We start from the raw sequence: 22,258 nt of genomic DNA on the forward strand, positions 1-22,258 counted from the left end.
TTTCAGTCTGGGTGACAGAGCCAGACCCTGTCTCTAAAAACAAAAAAGATTGTAATATTGTATTTTTATTCTACCTTTTCTATGTTTAGATATACATATACTTACCATTATATTAGAATTGACTACAGTATGCACTACAGTAACATGTTGTACAGTTTTGTTTTGTTTTTTTGTCTAGGAGCAACAGGCAATACATCCTAGGTATGTAGTAGATAATACTATCAAGATGTGTGTAAGTACCCTCTTAAGATGTTCACACGACAAAAAAATTGCCTAACAACACATTTCTCAGAAGTTATCCTTGTCATTAAGTGACTCATGACTGTATCACTCAGCAGTAAAAATATGTAACATATTGACATATGCTATAACATGCATGAACCTAGAAAACATTTATGTTAAGTAAAAGATGCAAAAATCACACATATTATATGATTCCATTTGTATAAAATATCCAGAATAGGCAAATATATAAAGACAGAAAATAGATTAGTAGCTGCCTAGAGCAGAGGAGTTTGGGGGAGAAGTGGGAGGTGACTACTAATGGGTATGAGGTTCCTTTTTGGGATGATGAAAATATTCCAAAATTGATTATGGTTATGGCTGCACAACTCTGTGAGCATACTAAAACCCAGTGAATTGTCCACTTTAACTGGGCAAATTGTAAGGTATGTGAATAGCATCACAATAAAGCTGTTATATATACATATATATATTTTAAAAGCAAAGAATGGAAGGGCCACAAATTTGGATGAAATTAGAGATGGTTTTAAAGACTGACTTTGAACTAGGTTTTGAAATGAAAGTCAGTAATTAGTAAGAAGTATTGGAAACAACAGAAATGGTGTATAAAGGCCCCTAAAGCAGGAAAAAGCAAATAATTTGCAGGAAATGGGAGACACTATCTGTATCAAAACAGAGACATATTAGTTAGAAATGAGACTGCTGAGACTAGAAGGCTAACCCAAGAGGACTCAGAAAATTCTAGAGGCTCTTGATATTAGTAACAAATGAAAATGGTGTTTAACAAGTATGACAAAGCTGTCATTTCTTGATTTTAATACTTTCAAGTATGTGTCTTTCAAAATGTTGCTTCCATAATCCGGGTATGGCTCTATCACGCATAGGCAGGCAGCACAGTTAGAATTTAAAACGCAAGCTTTAAGTTAGACTTCCTGCTTTACTGCCAAGTGTTATGACCATATAAATTTAACTATCTCAGTTTCCGTACTGGTAAAATGAGAATACTACCATGTATTTCATATATGTAATATATATGGGATAAACGTATTACATTATATAAGGAACCTATCTAGAGAACTTTTAAAATGCTCTCAACATAGTAAAAAGCTCTTAACATTGCAAATGAGCAATAAGTTTCTGAAAACCATAGCCACAACTATGTGTTACATATAACTACTTAGCTATACCTCTCCTGAGAATTAAAAAGTTCTTCAGCTTGAAATCCATTCAAATGTATGAATATAAATTTCCTTATCTTTTTATCAAAGGCAAATCTCTTGACTAAACTGTTAAAATTTTGTCAAGCTGTAAAAACATATGGGTAAATAACAGAAATCAATCCAGATTACCAGGTCTTTTCTACCTGGAGCAAGGAACTTGATGCTCTTTTCAGTTAAGTAAGTTTGTCTCTAATGTTCTCAGGTTTTGATTTAACTAGCTCTAAACTTAGAACACCCTGGCCTCAGAGCCACCCTTGAACTTGTTTGTGAGATCTTTGACTTCTTTCACAAAGGAAGTCCTTTCTACTGGTATTTCTGCTAAATGATTTTCTCTTACGGTAGGGAATTACCACATTAATATTCGGGTCTTCTCAAAACTAAAAGGAGAATGGAAGGGACAGTGAGCATTCTTAGTTCTCCTTTCCTTGGAGGAAAAAAAAGGCATCATTACTCTTTTCTTTTAGGAGAGCTATAATGAAACCATGTAGAATCTTAGTGATGAAAGTAGTAAAGGAAGTCTAGGCATAACTAAATGCAGGTTAATCCGGCAGGGATTTTGTTTTATATTATAATTGGAACTTATTTCCTCCTTTGTAAGGAGCCATTTTTGACCCTTCCCTAAAATAATTTTAATCTGTATCCAAAACTGAGGCTACTTACTAGGCTTATGCTAGATTTCTTGAATAGTGACTTTTGTATAAACTGGGTGATAAAATTTAAAGGATCTACATTCCCTGTTTAAAGGATAAATGGGAGAAAGAGTCTGGGGAAGTGGCTTCAGAGGAATGAATATGAGACAGAGAATGTGAATTACAGTGGTAAGTGAGGAAATTAAAATAAAAGGAACAAGTTAGACTGACATTACTCAGGGAAGAAAAAAGTAGTAATTGTTGAAAAATTCTATACAAGGATTAAGAAAAAAGAGAAATTCCCATGGTTTAACAACATATTTGAATTACATTCGAGTAGTGACAGCATAAAACCATTTTTAATACTAAGGATCTATTCTTAGTATTAGACAGTATCTAGTACTTTAAGTCTTTATAAATCAGGTATTTAAACTAGGTCTGAAATCATCAAAGATAAAATGAAGTGTAATAAGAGCGTGTACTTTAAAGACTGCGTAAGTGTAAAGCATTTAAAATAGTGGCTTTGACAGACTAAGCATTTAATAAATGTCCGCTGGCAGTAAACTATGAGCAAGCTAATTTCTCTCAGATTCCTCATCTATAAGCCATATAAATACACATTTTGGTCCTTATTTTGAGGTTCAAATCTCATAATGCACATAATCAACCTTTATCAATTGTTCTCTACCTTCCCTTTATTTCTCTACCAATATACCCAATAGTTTCAAATCACTTTTGTCAATAATCATGACTTATTAATAAAGTGATTTTCAGTGAAAAAAAGAAGAATCACTCTAAACTCACATCATAAGATAGGTAAATTCAAAACTAAGATAGCAAAATTGACTGTTTTATTATCATTATATCTTCCACTATCTTAATTTAAATGTTCTTTCACTTCAAAAATTCTTTAAGAGTTATCTCTAGGGAAAAATCAGTTAGTAAACATGGAACATAATAATGCATTCATATTTGCATTTTCTGTGCTGAGTGGTTCATATGGATTTAAGTCCAAGAAGAAAGCCTTATGTATTTGTGGCTTATAGTACACCAATACCATACTTTAAAAATATAGACCAAACTCTGAAGCAAAATAGCCTACAAGATTGTACTTTATGCATGATGGGTTATTTCTGTAAAACTATGTGAAGGGGTCATATCATCTCTAATAAGAGCTTATGATTATTGATAAACAATTAAAATTTAAAAGCTCAATAGTAAATGACCTCAGATTTTTTTGTCTGAATGTACTTGTGGATCAAAATGACATTTGCTCTGTACATTCAATTATTCACCTATCAATCTTTACTCATGTTTTAATTTCCAGAAGCAAGGTGTTAGGATTTCCTACATGTTCTATCATATCTAAACTGAACAGTCACAAGAGACAAGTGTGGGATAAAATGGTAGAATTCTGCTACTAAATATAAAATAGACTTCCTTTAAAGAGAAAAATAGGTTCTTTTCTTTTTAAAGTGAATCTACTTTAAAAAAAAAATGAATCTTTAAAATAAGAGACAGAGGCTGGGCATAGGGGTTCACACCTGTAATCCTGGCTATTAATACTTGGGAGGCTGAAGTCAGAGGATTACTTGAGGTCAAGAGTTTCAAACCAGTCTAGGCAACATAGCAAGATCCCATCTCTACAAAAATTTTACAAATTAGCCGGGTGTGGTGGCACACACCTGTAGTTCCAGCTATTTCAGAGGCTGAGGCAGGAAGTTTGCTTGAGCCCAGGAGTTTGAAGCTACAATGGGCTATGACTATGCCACTACACTCCACCCTGGGTGACAAAGCGAGACTCCGTCTCAAAAAAAATTCTTTTTAAATAAAGTTAAGAGGCAATGTGGTACGGTGCTTTAAGGGCACAAACTAAAGATCTAAACTACTGGGTTCAAATCCCAGCTATAACACTATGTGAAAACCTTTTTGAGCCTATGATTCCTATTTTGTCAAATGTGAATAACACCAATTCCCAGAATTGTGGTAATATGGCGATGAGTAAATAAGTCAATATGCATTTGTAACAGTACCTGGCACATAGTGTTTTTAAATGTAATATTACAGGTCATGACCTGACAAACTAATTTTATCTTGTTATACTTATGTAGAAGCAAAATTGTTAACTGTCACAAAACCATTTTGCAAAAAGGTCATTTAATGCCTTATACATGCTAATAGGAAAATGCTATAATTTAGAAAAAAATAAAGCCTGAACTTCACCAAGCAGATAAATGAAATCATTGACTAGCTCTGGACCTTCCTAGCCTATTAGGGTACATTAACCCTGAACTCACTAACAGAAGTCATTTAAAAACTCACAAAAAAGGCTTAAATTAAGAAAAGTTGCTTTCCTAGATTTTTAAGCATCTAGGATGTGAAACATGTCTTAAGGTCACTATCTCTGTCCTTGTTTTCACCAATTTACCAAGACTAAGAAAGTTTTTCCTTTTGGTTTCATTTCCTATAAATGATGTAGTATATACCCTACTCTGGTTGTAAACACCCAGGCACTACTAAAATTAATTTTAAAAGTAATAGTAATATAAAAATTTCTTTAAGTATACAATAAATATTTTGAAATTCATGTTAATAGTGTTCCTTTTCATTATTACGGGATTTGTGAATATAAGGTTACTTTATTTTAGTTTCAAAGTTGCACAAACATAAGGGATCAAATAAAATTAAGCCTCAAAGATTTCTAAGTAAAAGTAGGAATGGATAGAAAGCTGTAAAAACTGAAATCAATGCCTCTGGCCTAAAACTTCATTGATCAGATTCTTTGGCAACTGTTGAAATGAAAATGTCATAGAGATTTTAAATGACTCTACACACAAATTACTCTGTAAAGTTACCTTAAATCTACTACAGTTATTAGGGTTTATACAAAAATGGCATGCAATGTTTTGCTAAACTGCAAAAGTTAACTACACATTGCCACTTAACATAATCACACATAAAAATGACTGAAAATGATTGGCAGATGAATAACATTTAATAAAAATGGGGAAAATGAAGCAGCGCTTTGGATGATTTGTGGTTATGTTTTTTTTACTCATAGTAGGGTTATTTCTTAAAAAATTTCCAGACTGGAAATTTTACAGGTAGTTCACAACTGTAATCCCAGCACTTTGGGAGGCCAACGTGGGCAGATCACTTGAGGCCAGGAGTTCGAGACCAGCCTGGGTAACATGGGGAAACCCTGTCTCTATCAAAAATACAAAACTTAGCCAGGCATGGTGGCCAGTGCCTGTAGGCCCAGCTACTCAGGAGGCTGAGGTGGGAGGATCACTTGAACCCTGGAGGTGGCCGCAGTAAGCCGAGACCACACACCGCACTCTAGCCTGGGCAACACAGCGAGACTGTCTCAAAAGCATTTTTTTCCAAAGAGAGAATTTTATAACCCAAATGAGTTACAAATTTTCTTTGTAACTCATTCACTACCATTCTTTAAATATGTTCCTAAGATACGCATATGTACCTTAAGCAAATTATCTTTTTGTCTCATCAGAAGAAACCACCATGTATCTGAAAATTGTTTTTAATTCATCCTAAGCTATATAATTCTAGTTCATGTATCTCTTTCCTATAGTTCCTAAACTCTAAACCTTGTTCGTGGTTTTCTGATCTCTTGTTGGAATTGAAATACAGATCAACAAATATCATTTTCAGACTGCTTTCCTCTTTATACAAATCAGTGCTACCTTCATGCTTTTTAAAAAGGTATTACTCTCTTGTATTAATTTTGATTTACTTCTCAATATGAAGTCTAGAACCAAATACATCATAAAGTATGTTTCTCTTCATCTCACACTTGTGTAACTTATTTTCATCTCTAGAAAATCAGTTTTTAGATAAAAATCACTTACTGCTTACAAATAAAGAGAAACTGCAGTACTTACACAGAATCAAATAAATCTTTATACTTGCCTAGGTATGGAAGTTAGTTACCCAAGTCACCATGAGACAGTCATTACCTGCAAAGTACTCAAGAGCTAATAAGTGAAATTTATTCACTGTGATGCATTTGACTATAACTTCAGATATGGGTATTAAACTTTCAAGAATAAACTTATGGTAAGCCTACCACTTTTTCTCAATAGCCCAGTCTTTCCTAGACAGTTACATACTATATGCTACGACAGTATTCCATATGGTAAATTTCAAAGAACCTGATTCAAAGATTAAAAAAAGGTATTAAAAGGAAAAACAACTTTCTAGTGAGTTCCAAAAACACCAACTAAATTAATACATATCCTGACCAGTTCTGTACTTGTAAGTTCATCATCAAATTCATACTTATCAAATTATTCTCTTTAAAACTCTGAATCAATTTTTTGCTCTATACTACTTTGTTTTTGAACAGGTTTCACTTGCTAATTTGCAAATAAACTGGCTTACAAATAAATCAAACTGGTTTCTGCAACTCCCAGTACCTTCTTTCTCTTGCAGTTTTTTTCCTTTAAGAGAAAGTTAACGTGAGGATAAACTTGCACAATCTGCTTTTATCTAAATATGTGGTCCTCAGTTTACTTTTATTTAAAATAAAAGCACTGACATGACTCAAATTTATGAGCCTCTTGTATTCAGTCGTGGTTCATACTTGTAATACTAGCATTTTGGGAGGCTGAGGTGGATCACTTGAAGCTAGGAGTTCAAGATTAGCATGGGCAATATAGTGAAACATAGTTTGTACCTATAGAGCTATACACACACGCGCGCATATATAAAACAATTTACATTAATTTTGTCAAAAAGCAAAAATATACTCATTTGAAAATACCAAACTTTATAAAGTTAAACGCCCACAATGCACATATTGCTCCTATCATCCTGTAGTGTCAACACCAATTACTCTATATACAAAAACGTGACATTAATGAGACAATACTTATATTTTAACTTATAGACTTAATAGATTTCTATTTTAAGGAAATTCACTTTTTTAAATAAGGTGGTAATAGGTTGGGCGAATTAAGAATTTTGAAATGTTCTTTAAGTTACAATAGTGAGCAGGGACTTATTTGTCATACCACAAGCCAAGGTAAACATGGGTGTCCTAGGAAATGTCCAATTTCCCCACAGTAATAAACATCTTACTAACATTATAATAAAAACAATAACTTTTTTTTTTTTTGAAATGGAGTCTCACGTTGCCCAGGTTGGAGTGCAGTGGCCAGATCTCAGCTCACTGCAACCTCTGCTTCCTAGGCTCAGGCAATCCTCCCACCTCAGCCTCCTGAGTAGCTCAGACCACAGGCGTGCCAACATGCCCAGCTAATTTTTTGTATTTTTGTAGAGACGGGGTTTTGCCGTGGTGCCCAGGCTGGTCTCGAACTTCTGAGTTCAAGTGATCCTCCCTCCTCGGCCTCCCAAAGTCCTGGGATTACAGGCGTGAGCCACCCTGCCAGGTCAAAAACAACTATTATTAAGTCACTTGAAGATTCTACTTTTTTGACACAATGAAACAAGTATATATTTACATCCTGAGGGATTTCTATCGTATAAACATAGTATATAGCCTACCAAAAAAGAAAAAAAAGACTAAGACTTAGATCAAGGTTAAATTACGGTCCTAAATCTGCCACCTATTAGCTTAACTGAAAATGATCCCAGTATCACAGTCTTTTGTCAAGAGTAAAGAGCAGAAGGTAACTAAAATTTAGTATTTCATAAACATGAAATTCTTAAGATATTAAAGCGAATCAAGATAAAACCCTTATAATAAAATACTGTCCATTTTACAGAAGATACTGAGGTGCAATGATTTAAATTAACTCTCCTCAAAGTCATACTGCAAGTTGAGTGGTGAAACTGTGACATAACTCAGGTCTAAATCTTACTGCTCCTTCCACTATGCCATAGTGAAACACTGTAAATTATATACTACTGTTATGGTAATAGTGGGAAGTGAAAATATTTTTTATTATAATGAAGAGGCATATTATCCCTCCCCCAAAATAAGGAATTTTAAATTATGTTACATATTCACATATTTAAGTTATTCTAGATGCCACTTGATATGGCCGACAAGTGTGAAAATGTCCACATACATCCTTCAGTATTATAAATGTATATCCTTTGGTATTTTACAAGTTCGAATATTAGCAGTTAGTTAAGCCTCAAGTGGACTTATCTACTTTTTGCAGGCCTACGTTATCCTTCAAACAGAAGAGAAGGGCTGCACGTCTAACAGAAACGCTGCCGGCTTTTATCAAGCCACCACTAAAGCACAAGACCACGTGGTCTCTCATAAGCCTAAGGTTCCCTACTTCTCTCCCTCCTTTGACAAGGAACTGGAAACTAGGGTTGCTTTCTCTTATGTGGGGCACTGACATGCCACCTGTGTAGTACAGACCGCAAACATCCTGCAGCCTGCCTCCCGGAAGACTACAAAAATCAGAATAAAAGGGAACTTGGACGCCGACAATTCTAGGAAAGGAAACGAACAGAGAAGTAAAGCTGGTGAGATCGTGATAAGTCGCGGCACCGGGACCTGCCAAAACAGCGTATATATAAGACTCAAACCAAATCACTATAACCTATCATTCGAGAAGGCCTGAGGTGGGAGCGGCACTACGGAAGGAAAGAGGAAGAAGAGAACCGCACGAGTCAGAGCCGCCGCTGCCGCTCTCCGGACACCTTTCAGCAGGCCCTGGCAAGCCGCGAACCCTGACCCTCATCTACAGTCCAACCTTTGCCCCAACATTTCAGAAGCAGCCAACATCCTGCTACCCTGGCGGCCGCCGCCAGACCTGCCCGCACCTGTCACTAGCGAAAGACACCAGCTCGCGGCTCCCGCCCTCTTCTCCACTATCCTCGGGCAACCGCGGGCATCTCAACCCCTTTCTCTTACCAGGTGTCCCCTTTCCGGAGCGAGGTTTTGAGCAGCGTCGCGATGTCAGACCGCTGGGTGTCCAGATCCGCCGCTCCGCCTTCCGCCATCTTCTTCCACTAGCGGTAGGGGAGGTGGCAGCGACGGCGGCGGCACGCCCCAGAGCATTATGGGAATGGCGTCCCCACGGCCCCTCCCAGTCGGCCGGTCGAAACCAAAAGACACGGGGAGCGGGGGTGGTCCTCAGGACAAGAGGAGGCCCCGGGGGCGGACTAGGTGCGCGGCCATGGTCTGCTGCCCCCCATCGGTCCCCGCCCGTCCGGCATCTTGCCTTGGCCTCCTCTGACCGGGACAGCTGGGTTTTAGCTCTCCTCGCCGCCGAGGGCTCCGGCGCTCTCTCGCTAGAGGGATGCCACCGCCCTGTCCTCCCATCCTCGGCGTTGCCTTCCCCTCCCTCTTTCCCACTGACGCCTTGAAAACCCTTATTTGCGCATTCACTCACGCTTGGGGGTGAGGTAGGGTAGGGCGGGGGGGCGTGGGGAAGGCTAAGATATGGAAGAAAATTTAGCAGCTCCGTGACTGGGCTTTTCGTTAAGAGTAGCAGAACCCAAGCTCGGTGAATATGGGCACACACAAAAAACATTCCGAAACCGAACGCTTGGTCTCCATGCCCTTCCAGGGTTCCTTCCAGCGCTCTTACTCCCATTTGTAGGTGGGGACCCTTTATAGGCTCTTTGTGACGCCCCCCCAGGCACACCCAGACGACTAAGCTGCGGTGAAAAACATGTCCCACTTCATCGGTGAACAGCGAGTAGAATATGGACAGTATTGAATAATGCCAGATACTAAAGGAAGGAAACGTGCGAGAAACCCTCTTCTTTATACAAGAGAGTAACATTTTCTTAGCCCCATCTTCCTGTGGTGCCGTACACCTGAAATGAAACTAGATATGTCTTTCATTTGAAGTCAACGATTATGTTACAAAATAGAAAATCGAGTCGCTTAAAAATCAAATGCCAAGGTCACACAGCAGGTGGAGAGATGAGTGGAGAGGCTGGTTCAAGAGCCCACGTGCTATACAGTACAGCACACTCATTGCCTCTCCTTATGAAAGGCTTAACTAAAATGTAAACTCCTTAAGAGCTAGAACTGGGTTCATCTTTTGTTTTAACCTCTGTATACCTGGTAGTTAGCACAGTGTTACTGGACACGTAAAAATCACCTAAATATTTGTTTAATAAATGAATTGTGGCAAAATTACTTAAGTATTCCCGAGCATGATGTCCAGGGGTTTGATTTTAACATACCATATTGATGTGAAAAGTCTAAAAGATGGGCCAGAATCCCTGCATCATTTCTCTTGTTTCCCCATTTTAAACTCTAACTCATTTGGTGAGAATGCAATAAAGGAAGGCGTAGTTACGCTAGTAGAAAGTAATGAATCCTTCCAAGTGAAAGTAGTGTACATTCGCATTATGATTTGTGTATATCAGTATTATGATTATGATTGCTTATTTCTGCGTCATAATACTATTTTGCATTATCATGCCAACCTTGAATTGAGAGTTTTAAAACAACTTTCAGTGACTGTTATTTCTGGCTTTTCTCCTGACAGGTTAAAAGACAGAGTTTCTCTAACCACGGCTACCCTCTAAAAGTCACATTTTCCCCCTTTTTCCAGTCACTCTCTGAAAGAGAACTAAGTAATTTTCTGAAGGGAAGCGGCAGAATATGGAAAACATATATTAGAGCCACATGGACATAAATTCAAACCTCACTTCAACCTTTAGCTGCAAAGTTCTTACCCTTTAATCATAAAATTGAGTATAATAATACCTACCTTAAGGGATTTTTATGAAGATTAAATGAAACAATTTGTGTTTATTGCCTGGAATGTAATAGCCATTCAATGAACACTAGTATTGTTTATTGATGACAGGGTGAATTTTACAGTATGTAAATTATACCTCAATAAAGCTATTGAAAAAAAGTGTTAGCGGTTTTGAAGACAAAACTGTGCTCTCCTTCATTTTATAAACATAACATAATCAAGTAGCAATAAATCATTCGTACCCTTATGTCCAGTTTCCCTTAAGAGAAAATGCATTTTTGAAGTGTTGACACCTACAACCATACAGTAAAGTAAAATAATATTTTCTTCACTTGAACCATGCTCAAGGCAGTAAGTTAACTGGATATAGATGTGTACATTCAATGACAATTTGAATTATACATCAGATTTATGGAGCCATTTTGTAGACCTAACTGACTGCCGTCAGAGTCAGGAAAGAGATAAAATTATAGTATTTTATTTAGCAAGCACTTACAGAGTGCCTAGCATGGTTCTAAACACTTTAAAGTACTAACTTAATTCTCACAGCAGTCACATGATGTAGGGACTATTATTATTTCAAGTCTAGAGATAAGGAATTGAGGCAAGTAAGTGGCAGAACCTAAATTGAAACCAGGCAGTCTGGCTGCAGAATCTGGAAAGTTTGGGTAAACTTCTATTTTTCTATTGACCTTTATTATTTTGTTTATAGCAATCAACATTTTAGAGATCTCAGTTGATCAATTTATGGAAATTCTGCTTATTTTACTGGTGCTTCTCTCAATTATGAAGAGAAACAAGATATTGTTCATAAATTGGTTAAAGTCCACATCCCTACTGAATAATTAAATAGATAAATTGATGAGAAAAGCTACTTCACCTTAATCACAAATAATTGAATATAAATCAGGGATTATATCTGCTTATTTAGAATGAATGTCTTCACTGATGCATTCCTTAGTTAACTTTTGATGAATGTACAGTTTGCTCGGTGATTGTTATTGCCTTCTCAGACTCTGTGTACCTTTCTTGTCAATTTAAAACTTAACCTAGAGAGTTGAGTATGCTAAGTACTTTAGAAATTAGACTAGATATGAACAAGCTGGACCTCTTAAAGTCACAGTTGGTTGTGAAATTAGAGATTCTCTAGGAAGGATTCCTTTATCCTCTAGTAATTCCAAACCTCTCTGCTTCCTGATGGTTAAACAATTCCTTTAAGAGAGGTTCTTTTACTCAACAATTAAGAGATGGGACTTCAAATGTAAATACTCCAGGAGAGAGTCAGGCTTAAAACTGAAGTGTCAAAGAGAGCCAGTTTTCAGCTTGGGGGTGAACCAGAGAAAAAAAGCACTGCATTTTGTAATACAGTTTAATGGAGGAAAGTACAAAGGAGATTTCCAAGATAAGTTTTGCTTATTTCATAATTTTGTATGGGACTGGCTACATGAGCCTAAGGGAAAAATCTGCCTAAAATTTGAGTGGACTTAGCAAATCTCTCTCTCTCTCTCTCTCTGTCTCTCTCTCTCTCTCTCTCTCTCTCTCTCTCTCACACACACACACACACACACACACACACACACAATCAGCACATCCCATAAAAGAACAATGTTTGATGACCTGGCTGTCTTTATTTCTCAATTCTTCCTGTCTTTGACGTTCAGGAATGACTGTTTCAGTTTTTCCTTCTCCTTGTCCTTCCTCTACAGTTATTCCCGCCCACGACCCTACCACTCCCTCATTCTTACTCACCTCTCTAAACCTTTCATTCTTTTATCTTATGTAATTGTATAATTCTCATCTCTCTTTACCAGCTCACAGAGTAGCTAAAAGGCAGTGGAAAGGCGGGGGAGTAGTGCAAACACCAAAATAGCATGTAGTAAAGTGCTTAATCTGTTAATGATATTTTGAAACTTGGGATATGAATAAAAATTGTAAGTGCCACGAGGCACTTTTGAAAGCTAAAAAAAATTACAGAGGGTCCTTATTTCAGACAAATGCTATGTTCTGATAAAGACAATGATAATATAGTAAGATGAATACACTGCCTTTTACAAAGAGCCACTAAACTTGGATTTTGACTCTGGCTTAGTGCCACTTGCTAGCTGGTAACCTTGGCTAAGTTATTTATTCTCTGTGACAGTTCGTTTTCTTATTATAAAATAAAGTGATTAGATTTAGGAGGCTGAAACTCAAATACTTGCAGGGGTTAGATGCAGCTAACGTAAATGGGTGAAGCAAATCTGTTGGGGATAATAAGGAGCTGTGGGGACTCTTGAACTGTCTATCCCAATTAAAGGTCTAAATTTAAAAAATTAGAGCAAACAAAATTATATTTTCTGTCCTATAGGATCTAGAAAGTTTAATTTTAGCACGGGCATAAAGTCTACAAATTAATTAATCTAAGTTCCTACTTTATATCCTTTCTTTTTTTCTTTGAGGTGGAGTCTCACTGTGTTGCTCCGGCTGGAGTGCAATGGCACGATCTGGGCTCACTGCAACCTCTCCCTCCTGGGTTCAAGCAATTCTCCTGCCTCAGCTTCCTGAGTAGCTGGGATTACAGGTACCTGCCAATACGCCTGACTAATTTTTGTATTTTTAGTAGAGACGGAGTTTCACCATGCTGGCCAGGCTGATCTCAAACTCCCGACCTCAGGCGATCTGCCCGCCTTGACCTCCCAAAGTGCTGGGATTAAAGGCATGAGCCACTGCACCTGGCCTATCCCTTTTTTAGGAAGTACATAAAGTGTGCTAGAAAGCTGACTATACCATGAAATTTGATATCAGTCTGCCCTATAGTGGACTCTCACTACATACTGATAGAACAAAATTGATTTGTTTTTATTTATTTATTTATTTTTTGAGACAGAGTCTCACTCTCCAGTTGCCCAGACTGGAATGCAGTGGTATGATTTCCGCTCACTGCAACCTCTGCCTCTCAAGTTCAAGAGATTCTTGTGCCTCAGCCTCCTGAGTAGTTGGGATTACATGCGTGCACCATCACGCCCAGCTAATTTTTGTATTTTTAGTAGAGATGGGGTTTCACCATGTTGGTTAGGCTGGTCTCAATCTCCTGACCTCAAGTGATCCACCTGCCTCAGCCTCCCAAAGTGCTGCGATTATAGGCATGAGCCACTGTGCCCGGCCAGAACTAAATTGATTTGAATTAATAAGCAAATCAAGTATCTAACAGGTCTAGAATTATAATAAAAAAATCCTTAATAGGCATAGTATATTCTGTGGGTCCTGAATATTTAAAAATTAAATGTATGTGTATGGTAGGAAACTTTCAAGAAAGTGTTAATTTATCCCATTCAACTAAGAGTGACATAGGTCAAATCAAGGTTCATAGTAGGAAAAATCTGTCTACTTTATGTTTTCTTTACTTCCTGTTTACATTTATTGACAGATTTCAAAGTTGATAAAGAACCTCTACATGAAAAATATCAAAATGTTTAAGCAACCTCTGAAGTCTTTCTTAAGCCTCATAATAATGGATGGACTTCAGAAAGCTAAAAATCATTTCAAATATGCTGATCATTTTTGAATTTCTTTGCTCATTTAAAAAATATGCTGATCTTTTGTTTTAAATGGACAAGTTTAATTAAACAAAATATGTTAATGTTACATACTTGGTCTGTTTTACTTTAAATATGTTCCATTCAAAAGTTTAAAAATAATTATTTTATGCTCATGGATCTTGGAAATCTATACTACCAAAGTGAAGTAGAGAGTTGTTCAATGATTCAGTGATTCTGCAGCTATATAGATTCCAGAAAGATTAACTTTGTTTTCTACCAAGAGAAGCTGAATTATTCAGACTTTCTGTTTGGACAATCCTTCACTTCATTTTGGCTGAGATAGCGAAAAGATTTAAATTGCTCACAAAGACTCTTAGAACAATATGATAGCACATCTTCAAGAATATATCTATGTTTCAGGACTGATGGAAACATTAAATAGGTAATCTTTATAATGTGTTCCAGGTTTCGCTAAGCAACAGGACACTATAGACCACACAGTAGATTTAGGTCAAATTAGAAGACAGCAACAATGAAGTAAGAAACGAGTCTAGTGATTTCATAAAAATATTTACCATTGATTTTTGTTTCTAACCAGTATGCTTCTATCTAAGTCGTCTTGAACTATGTCAGTTCAAGAGTTATTAGTGGCTCAAAGCTTCTGTGTAATACAATGGACATGATTTCTACAGCATGAGAAATTCATGAAATGTGCTGGATATAATAGTACACCTCTACAGATAATTTAATTTACTTAATGGGATTTATTAAGGATATAGTGAAAATAGTATGCATTTTATTTTATTTTATTTATTTATTTATTTATTTATTTTTTGAGACGGAGTCTTGCTCTGCCGCCCAGGCTGGAGTGCAGTGGCCAGCTCTCAGCTCACTGCAAGCTCCGCCTCCCGGGTTCACGCCATTCTCCTGTCTCAGCTCCCCAGTAGCTGGGACTACAGGCGCCCGCCTCGTCGCCCGGCTAGTTTTTTGTATTTTTTAGTAGAGACGGGGTTTCACCGTATTAGCCAGGATGGTCTCGATCTCCTGACCTCGTGATCCGCCCGTCTCGGCCTCCCAAAGTGCTGGGATTACAGGCTTGAGCCACCGCGCCCGGCCTTATTTTATTTTTTTATTTTTATTTTTTATTTCTTTTTTGGAGACGGAGTCTTGCTCTGTCGCCCGGGCTGGAGTGCAGTGGCCGGATCTCAGCTCACTGCAAGCTCCGCCTCCCGGGTTTACGCCATTCTCCTGCCTCAGCCTCCTGAGTAGCTGGGACTACAGGGGCCCGCCACTTGGCCCAGCTAGTTTTTTGTATTTTTAGTAGAGATGGGGTTTCACCGTGTTAGCCAGGATGGTCTTGATCTCCTGACCTTGTGATCCGCCCGTCTCGGCCTCCCAAAGTGCTGGGATTACAGGCTTGAGCCACCGCGCCCGGCCTAGTATGCATTTTAGACTCAAAAAGACCTATATTTGTATGCCCTACTCTGATACTTACTAGTTCTGTAATACTGGAAACATTAATTTTCTCATCTGTAAAACAGGGATACTAGACTTCTTTTATAGGATTCATTTAAAGGTAAACAAAATAATGAATGTGAAATTGATATTAGAGCTTAGCATATAGTAGCAATGATTTATAAAATATTTGTCTCCCTCAGACCAGAGCAGCTACTAAATTTGATTTTCTAAACAAATAATATCACAAAGTTGTTAAGCAATAACATAAACAGCTGTGTTAAAATTAGTAGTGACCCATATCAAAGAAATACAATTACTAAGAGGTTAAGAAGGATAATATTTAAAGTCTAGCTTTACTAAATCTTTTGTGTGAAGGTATTCTTAGAGATAAAACAATGTACTTAGAAGCTGATTTGGAAGCTGATGGAAGAATATGGTACAAAAAATATTTTTAAATGCTTATGAATGTTCTGTAACCACAAACATAGATACATAACAGATCAAAGACGTATTTATAATTCAGTTGGGTCCAATCTAATCATATGAATCCTTAAAAGTAGGAGAAACTTTCCTGGCTATGGTCAGAGAGTGATGTGACTATGGAAGAATGGCTTTGAAGATGGAATAAAGGGGCCATGAGCCAAGGAATATGGAAGGCTTCTTTAATTTAGAAAGAACAAGGACATGAATTCTCTGTTAAAGCCTCCAGAAAGGATCAGAGCCTTGCTAAAAGCTTGATTTTTAGCACAGTAAGATTTGTGTCAGACTTCTACAAAAATGTAAGAGACAATGCTACTGTTATCTCTGTCACTAAGTTTATGGTAATTTGTTATAGCAGTGATAAATAGTAGAACAGCCTACTTTAAGGAAGAAGAAATATCAGAAAATTTAGGACTAGGAAGTCTGATGAGAAAGTACATTGATGGACCTATGGGACTGGGCACAAAGTGTAAATGTTTTTGCATTACAGATGAACACCAACCATAAAGGATATACCACAAAAGAGGTACTGAATAAACAGAATGACTCCAATGGCTGGCATCAACAAGCTTCTCCCTCAAAGCTGGAACAATGGGTACAAGAAGGGTAGTCTTCATACTGTGGATGGCCTCACAGCATGGGCTCCCACTCACCAACAGTGATTTGGCTATTGCTGCTGCCAAATGTCCAACCTGTCAGGAACAGAGACCAATGTTGAGCCCTTGATATGGAATCATCCATAGAGGAGAATCAAATGACAAGTTAATTACGTGGATCCCTTCTATTATGTAAGGGGCAATGAATAATTCATCTTGATTAGAATTGATACATATTTCAGGTATGGATTTTCCTTTCCTGCCAATAGTGCTTCAGCCACTTCCACCATACTTATGGAGTGTTTGATCTCATGACACAGGATCTTCCATAATATCACATCAAACAAAAGGATTCATTTTCTTGCAAAAGAGATGAGGTAGTGAGCACATGACCATGTGATTCACTGGTTCTTTCACATATCACTTCATCCAGAACTGTAAACAATTGCTGGGCGGATAGAGCAATGGAATGGCCTGTTGAAGAATCAGCTTACGCACCACCTTAGAGACAATATCCTATGCAGTATACCCTCTGAATCAATGGCCAGCATATGTTGCTGTGTTCCCAACAAGTAGAATTTATGGATCAAAAGGTAGAAGTAGAGGTGGTCCTGTTTACCGTCATTGTCAGTGACCCAATGGGGATTTTTATGCTACTCATCCCCATAGCGCTGGGATTTATAAGTTTAGAGGTATTGGTTCCCAAAAGGTGAACATTTCCACCAGGAGACACAGCAAGAGGCCCATTGAATTTTAAACTACGGCTGTCACTGGGGCACTTCTGCCTTCTAGTGACAAAGGATCAGGCAATGAGAGTGGTCACCATCCTGGCAGGTTTATCATTCTAAATACTAGGAGGAGGTCAGGCTGCTTTTATAGTGATGACAAAAAGGAATGTATTTGGCATATTGTGGTATACACTTGCACAACTTTGACAGTAAATTGACTAGTAAAGTATTGATGACCTAAGAAAGGTATGGTAACTCTCAAGGATGAGTGACTGGATCATCCCACCATGTAAGCCAGCAAGACCAGCAGAGAAGCTTGTCAAGGTGAGGAAACTCTAGAATGGTAGATCAGGAAGCCTATATTGAGTATCACTTTTGGTCTTTGCAATGGAATCTATGTATCTCGCTAACTTTCTTCCCAAGTTCTAGAGATGCTTCAAAAACTTTTGCAAAAATATAGATCTGAGTGGAACATGGGGTGAATTGAATTGGATGATGTACTCTGCTATTAACATCATCCTTCATGACTAAAGAATTTATTCCTCTAGCTGCTGGGATTTCTACGGATCTCAACTGTCAGTCTTCTTTGGGAATTGCTCTCAATAGAAAAGAGGCACCCTGTGTAGTTCATGCTCTCTTCAGCGGGCAGCCAGTATGCAATGACTAATTGACGTAGGGTGTTAAAGACTTGGCTTCATTTCCTCTATTGGGAGCGGCTCTGAGGAGCAACCTAACTTCAGTGGGTTGGTTAAGTTCTTTTTATAAATTAATGACAGCTCACTTTCTTTCTCTGCTTATTCTTGCTTGCTTCCTTTCTTCCACCAGTGTTGATCCTGAGAGCACTTCTTTACAGGCTATTTTCCATCTCAGAGTCCGCTTTCAGGGCACTCAGGCCTGCACCACACCCTTGTTTTGGTCTTTACCCTGGCCGTGGCCAAAATTTACTTTTCCTTTGAGCTTGGGATTTGTTGAGAAACAGTTTCATCTTTAAGCCTATGACTTTCAATATTTCTAAACTCTCTGTTTCCTCTCAATTCTGTTTGTAACCCAGGCAGTTCTTTTTGAACTCACCACTTTCTTATGCTTTTTCAAAGGCACCTAGCCAGTCTGCTCTTCAGTATTCTTCTTTGCAATCACCTCTTCTAAATTCACAAGTTTACTAGATCTACATGTTCTGTATTCCATATTATTGCAAGTGACAATTTTATCAAATGTTTTGCCATTACATAATATTGCTTGTCATTATTCCAGCCTCCTATAACAATTACATGACTACCTGCTGCCCATTCCCAGAGCCAGTGTCACATATTTTAGGTTTTAGTTATGGCAGCACTACACTTTATACATCAAATTCTGAATCAGCCCAATTTTTCTGCCTTTCAAAACACCCAAAGTCCTAATGCCATACAACAATATACACATATTTCTTACTCATGCATTTTTGGGTTAGCTAGAGATTGGCTGGTCTTGGCGAGACTCAGCTGGTCTCTGAGGATTAAGTCAGGTCCTGGTCTGTTCCACATATCTCTCATCCTCTTTAAACCGGAGGCTAGCTGAGTCATGTTCTCATTGCAAAAAGAGATCAAGAGACAAGCCTAACTATGCAAGACCTCAATTAATATCAGGGAAGTACATTCCTCCTGTAGGAGAGGGGGAGGGAGTAATCATTTGCTGAAAATTTCTGTAATATACTACTTTGCCAGAAAGATAAAGTATGAAAATATGGAAGAACAGTTAAGACACAAAGAGAACGGCCAAAACTCAACATATGTTTAATAGGAATTCCAGAATAAAAAATAAACAGGCAATATTCAAAGACATAATACCTATTTTTTTTCCAGAATGGAAAAATCCTCTAGTTTTTAGATTCAGAAATTACAGTGAATTTAATAAGAATGAAACACACACACGTACACACCCACACACATCTATATGTACAAAAATTATGAGTTTGAGAAGAACAATAAAAACAAAACAAGTCATACATATACATGCATAACTATAAATACCTTGACCCATTCTCATGAACATAAAAATATGAACCTCAGAGAAAAATCTTAAATATAAAAAGAAAAGATACTTCCTTATTTTAAAAATGCCATTTAGATAGAAGCATTGGATAGAAAACTTCTCATCAGTTATAGTATATGCCAGAAATATATGCCAGAATATTATCTTTGAAGTGCCAAGGGGAAAATTACTGTTAACTTAAAATTCTGTATTCAGTTAAAGTATTCAAGATGAAGGGAAATAAAGAGTTATTTTTAAAGAGACTGAATTTACAACATATTGATGCTTGCTAAAAGAAGTCCTTCGGCTTTCCACCATGAGTGCCTCTCACCAGATACAGATGGCCCCATCTTGAACTTTTACAGACATCAGAATCGCAAGACAAATAAACCTTTTTTTGTTATGAATTACCCAGGCTCAGGTATTCCTTTAGAGTAACACTAAATGGACTAAGATGTTACTTAATTTTAGGGCCCCCCAAAAAGTGAAACCACCCATGTTAGACTGCCTGTACTATAACCCAAACCCCCTGTGAGGCACAGGTGGAGAGGGCTAAAATTCTCTTCAGGGCTCTTTATCTGAATCTCCTGTTTAGAGACAGAGATGGAAACTCTTGCTCTTAAAGAAAAAAGAGAGTTTGAAAAAGAAGCTCACATAAAATGTAGACCTCACACTTTTGCACCCAGCGAAATATCTGGAGTTGGAAGAATGCAATGGATTTGTGCTGGTACTGAGCACTGAGTCTGAGACGGAACGATGGGTGTTTGAAAGGTTGCTCTGAATCTTGCTGACTACACCAGAAATTTTGACCTAAGGGAAGAATCTCAAGCAAAGAGGAAGAAACTGAAGCACATTTAGCATATGCAGAGATCACATGGCGAGAGAGGAAAGGTGGAAGAGTGTGGGGAGAGGTGCCAGGCTCTTTTTAATAATCAACTCTCATGGGAACTAATAGAGTAAGAACTCACTCATTGCCACCAGGATGGCATCAAGCTATTCTTGAAGGACACAGATTAAGTAGAGCTTTAATTTAAGCCAAAGGTGAGGACTGCAGCCTGAAAATCATAGATTCAATATATTCTCTGATTAACAGCAGTTACAAGTGGTCTTTTTTCCTTTTTTTTAATTTTTTTAAGGAAAAAAAGATAAGGGAGCAGTTCCTAAGTTGTTTACCAAGAATTTAAAAAATAACATAATCTATCAATTGGCTGTACATTGTTCTTTCTATCACAAATTCCAGGAACATGAGGATACTGGGTGAGGGTCAAATTGTGCAATGTGTGGTAACATTTTAGGTAATTTATCAGCTAGCCTGAAATTACAGGGAAGTAATGAAAAAAACAAAAAAATTTTAAACAATTACCCTGGGGCATGGGTGCGGGGGAAGCGACTGAAGTGTGTCATGCTCGTGGCTCTCTGGGCCTGATAATTTTGCATCTCTCACATTCTTCAGACTGCTCTGAGCCATTTTCTCAAATGGTGATTGCTAGATGCTGAGGGAAGGGAGCATTGGGTAGTTGTTGTTTAATGGGTACACAGTGTCAGTTTTGCAAGATGAGTTTGGGAGATTGGGTGCACAGAAATGTTAATGTACTTAACGCTATTAAATCACACACTTAAAAATGTTTAAGTTGGTAAATTTTATTATATATATTTTGCAACAACTAAAAATAAAAAAGAATTTGAAGGGAAATAATTTCAACAAATAAAATAAATGGAGTGGAAGGAGATATGGAGAGTTGGTAATCAATAGGCATTAAGTCCAGCAAGATGAATAAGCTCTAGAGATCTGCTGAACGACATGGTACCTATGGTCAACAATAATTTATTGTACACTTAAAAATTTGTTAAGAGATCTCATGTTAACTGTTCTTGCCACAATACAGTAAAATAAAAATAAGTTTTACACATTTTTAAAAAGATTATACACCTCGTAAAAGTGACAGAGAAGGAAACAGCCAAATGCTGCCCAGACCATTGTGCACTGGGAGCTTACCTAAAAGTGCCCGCCATGAAAAATTCTGTCCCTTAACACATGCATAGTATGTTTAGACAAGCTCCTTGGGCTTTCCTACTTTACTATGCATTACAACGCATGTGTCATGTTCAAAGACATGCTGTCCCTTAACACATGCGTAGTAAGGGAAATAAACCAATATGGAGTGGCTCAGACTAAGGGCCCACTTGTGCACTGGGACAATGGGGTGGACCCATCTGGAATCCACGCCTTATAAAGTGGGGAGAAGCCTGGCCTCTTCAGCTCACTTATGGTGGCCTGGTATTCAATCTGTGAGGCGGAAGCCTGTTGAAAGGATCCCCTTTTTTCTCTGAGAGCTTTCTTTTAATAAATTCTGCTCTACTCGCCTTTCAATGTGTCCACGTACCTAATTTTTCCTGGTTGTGGTACAAGAACCGGATTTTAGCTGAACTGAAGAGCAAAAAATCCTGCGTCAAAAGGAGAGCCAAGACTCAAAAAAGAGAAATAGTCTTTCTAATTTTTGATTGATTTAAATTCAGTGACTATTTCTCTGAACAATAAAGTTGCAACTTATTTGAATAAAAACACTCAAAATAAAGGGAACACTAAAACTTACAATTGAATGCATCATTTGCCTGATTATAGGTCTTTGGGAATCTGCAAGATAACCTTTATTCCTGCAAGGTATAGATTTTAGCTTTTCTTTAAAAAATCTAATTGTTTGTGGATCTT

At 37.6% G+C, this 22,258-nt stretch overlaps 1 protein-coding gene across 4 annotated transcripts in view; it reads right to left on the reverse strand.

Moving 5' to 3' along the window:
• USP15 (ubiquitin specific peptidase 15) overlaps positions 1–9,335 on the reverse strand; it is a 148,288-nt gene extending 138,953 nt beyond the window's left edge. Inside the window, exon 1 of one of the 4 annotated variants that reach the window (XM_010381127.2) lies at positions 8,949–9,256. In XM_010381127.2, coding sequence (XP_010379429.1) covers positions 8,949–9,037 — 89 coding nt within the window. In that variant the 5' untranslated portion in view covers positions 9,038–9,256. Of the gene's footprint in view, positions 1–8,948 lie in introns of all 4 variants that reach the window. The other 3 variants (XM_010381128.2, XM_010381131.2, XM_030939743.1) reach the window with 3 other exon arrangements.
• Between the last annotated feature and the right edge of the window lie 12,923 nt (positions 9,336–22,258).

The sequence above is a fragment of the Rhinopithecus roxellana genome, chromosome 10, assembly GCF_007565055.1.
Source record: "Rhinopithecus roxellana isolate Shanxi Qingling chromosome 10, ASM756505v1, whole genome shotgun sequence".
Lineage (NCBI taxonomy): Eukaryota > Metazoa > Chordata > Mammalia > Primates > Cercopithecidae > Rhinopithecus > Rhinopithecus roxellana.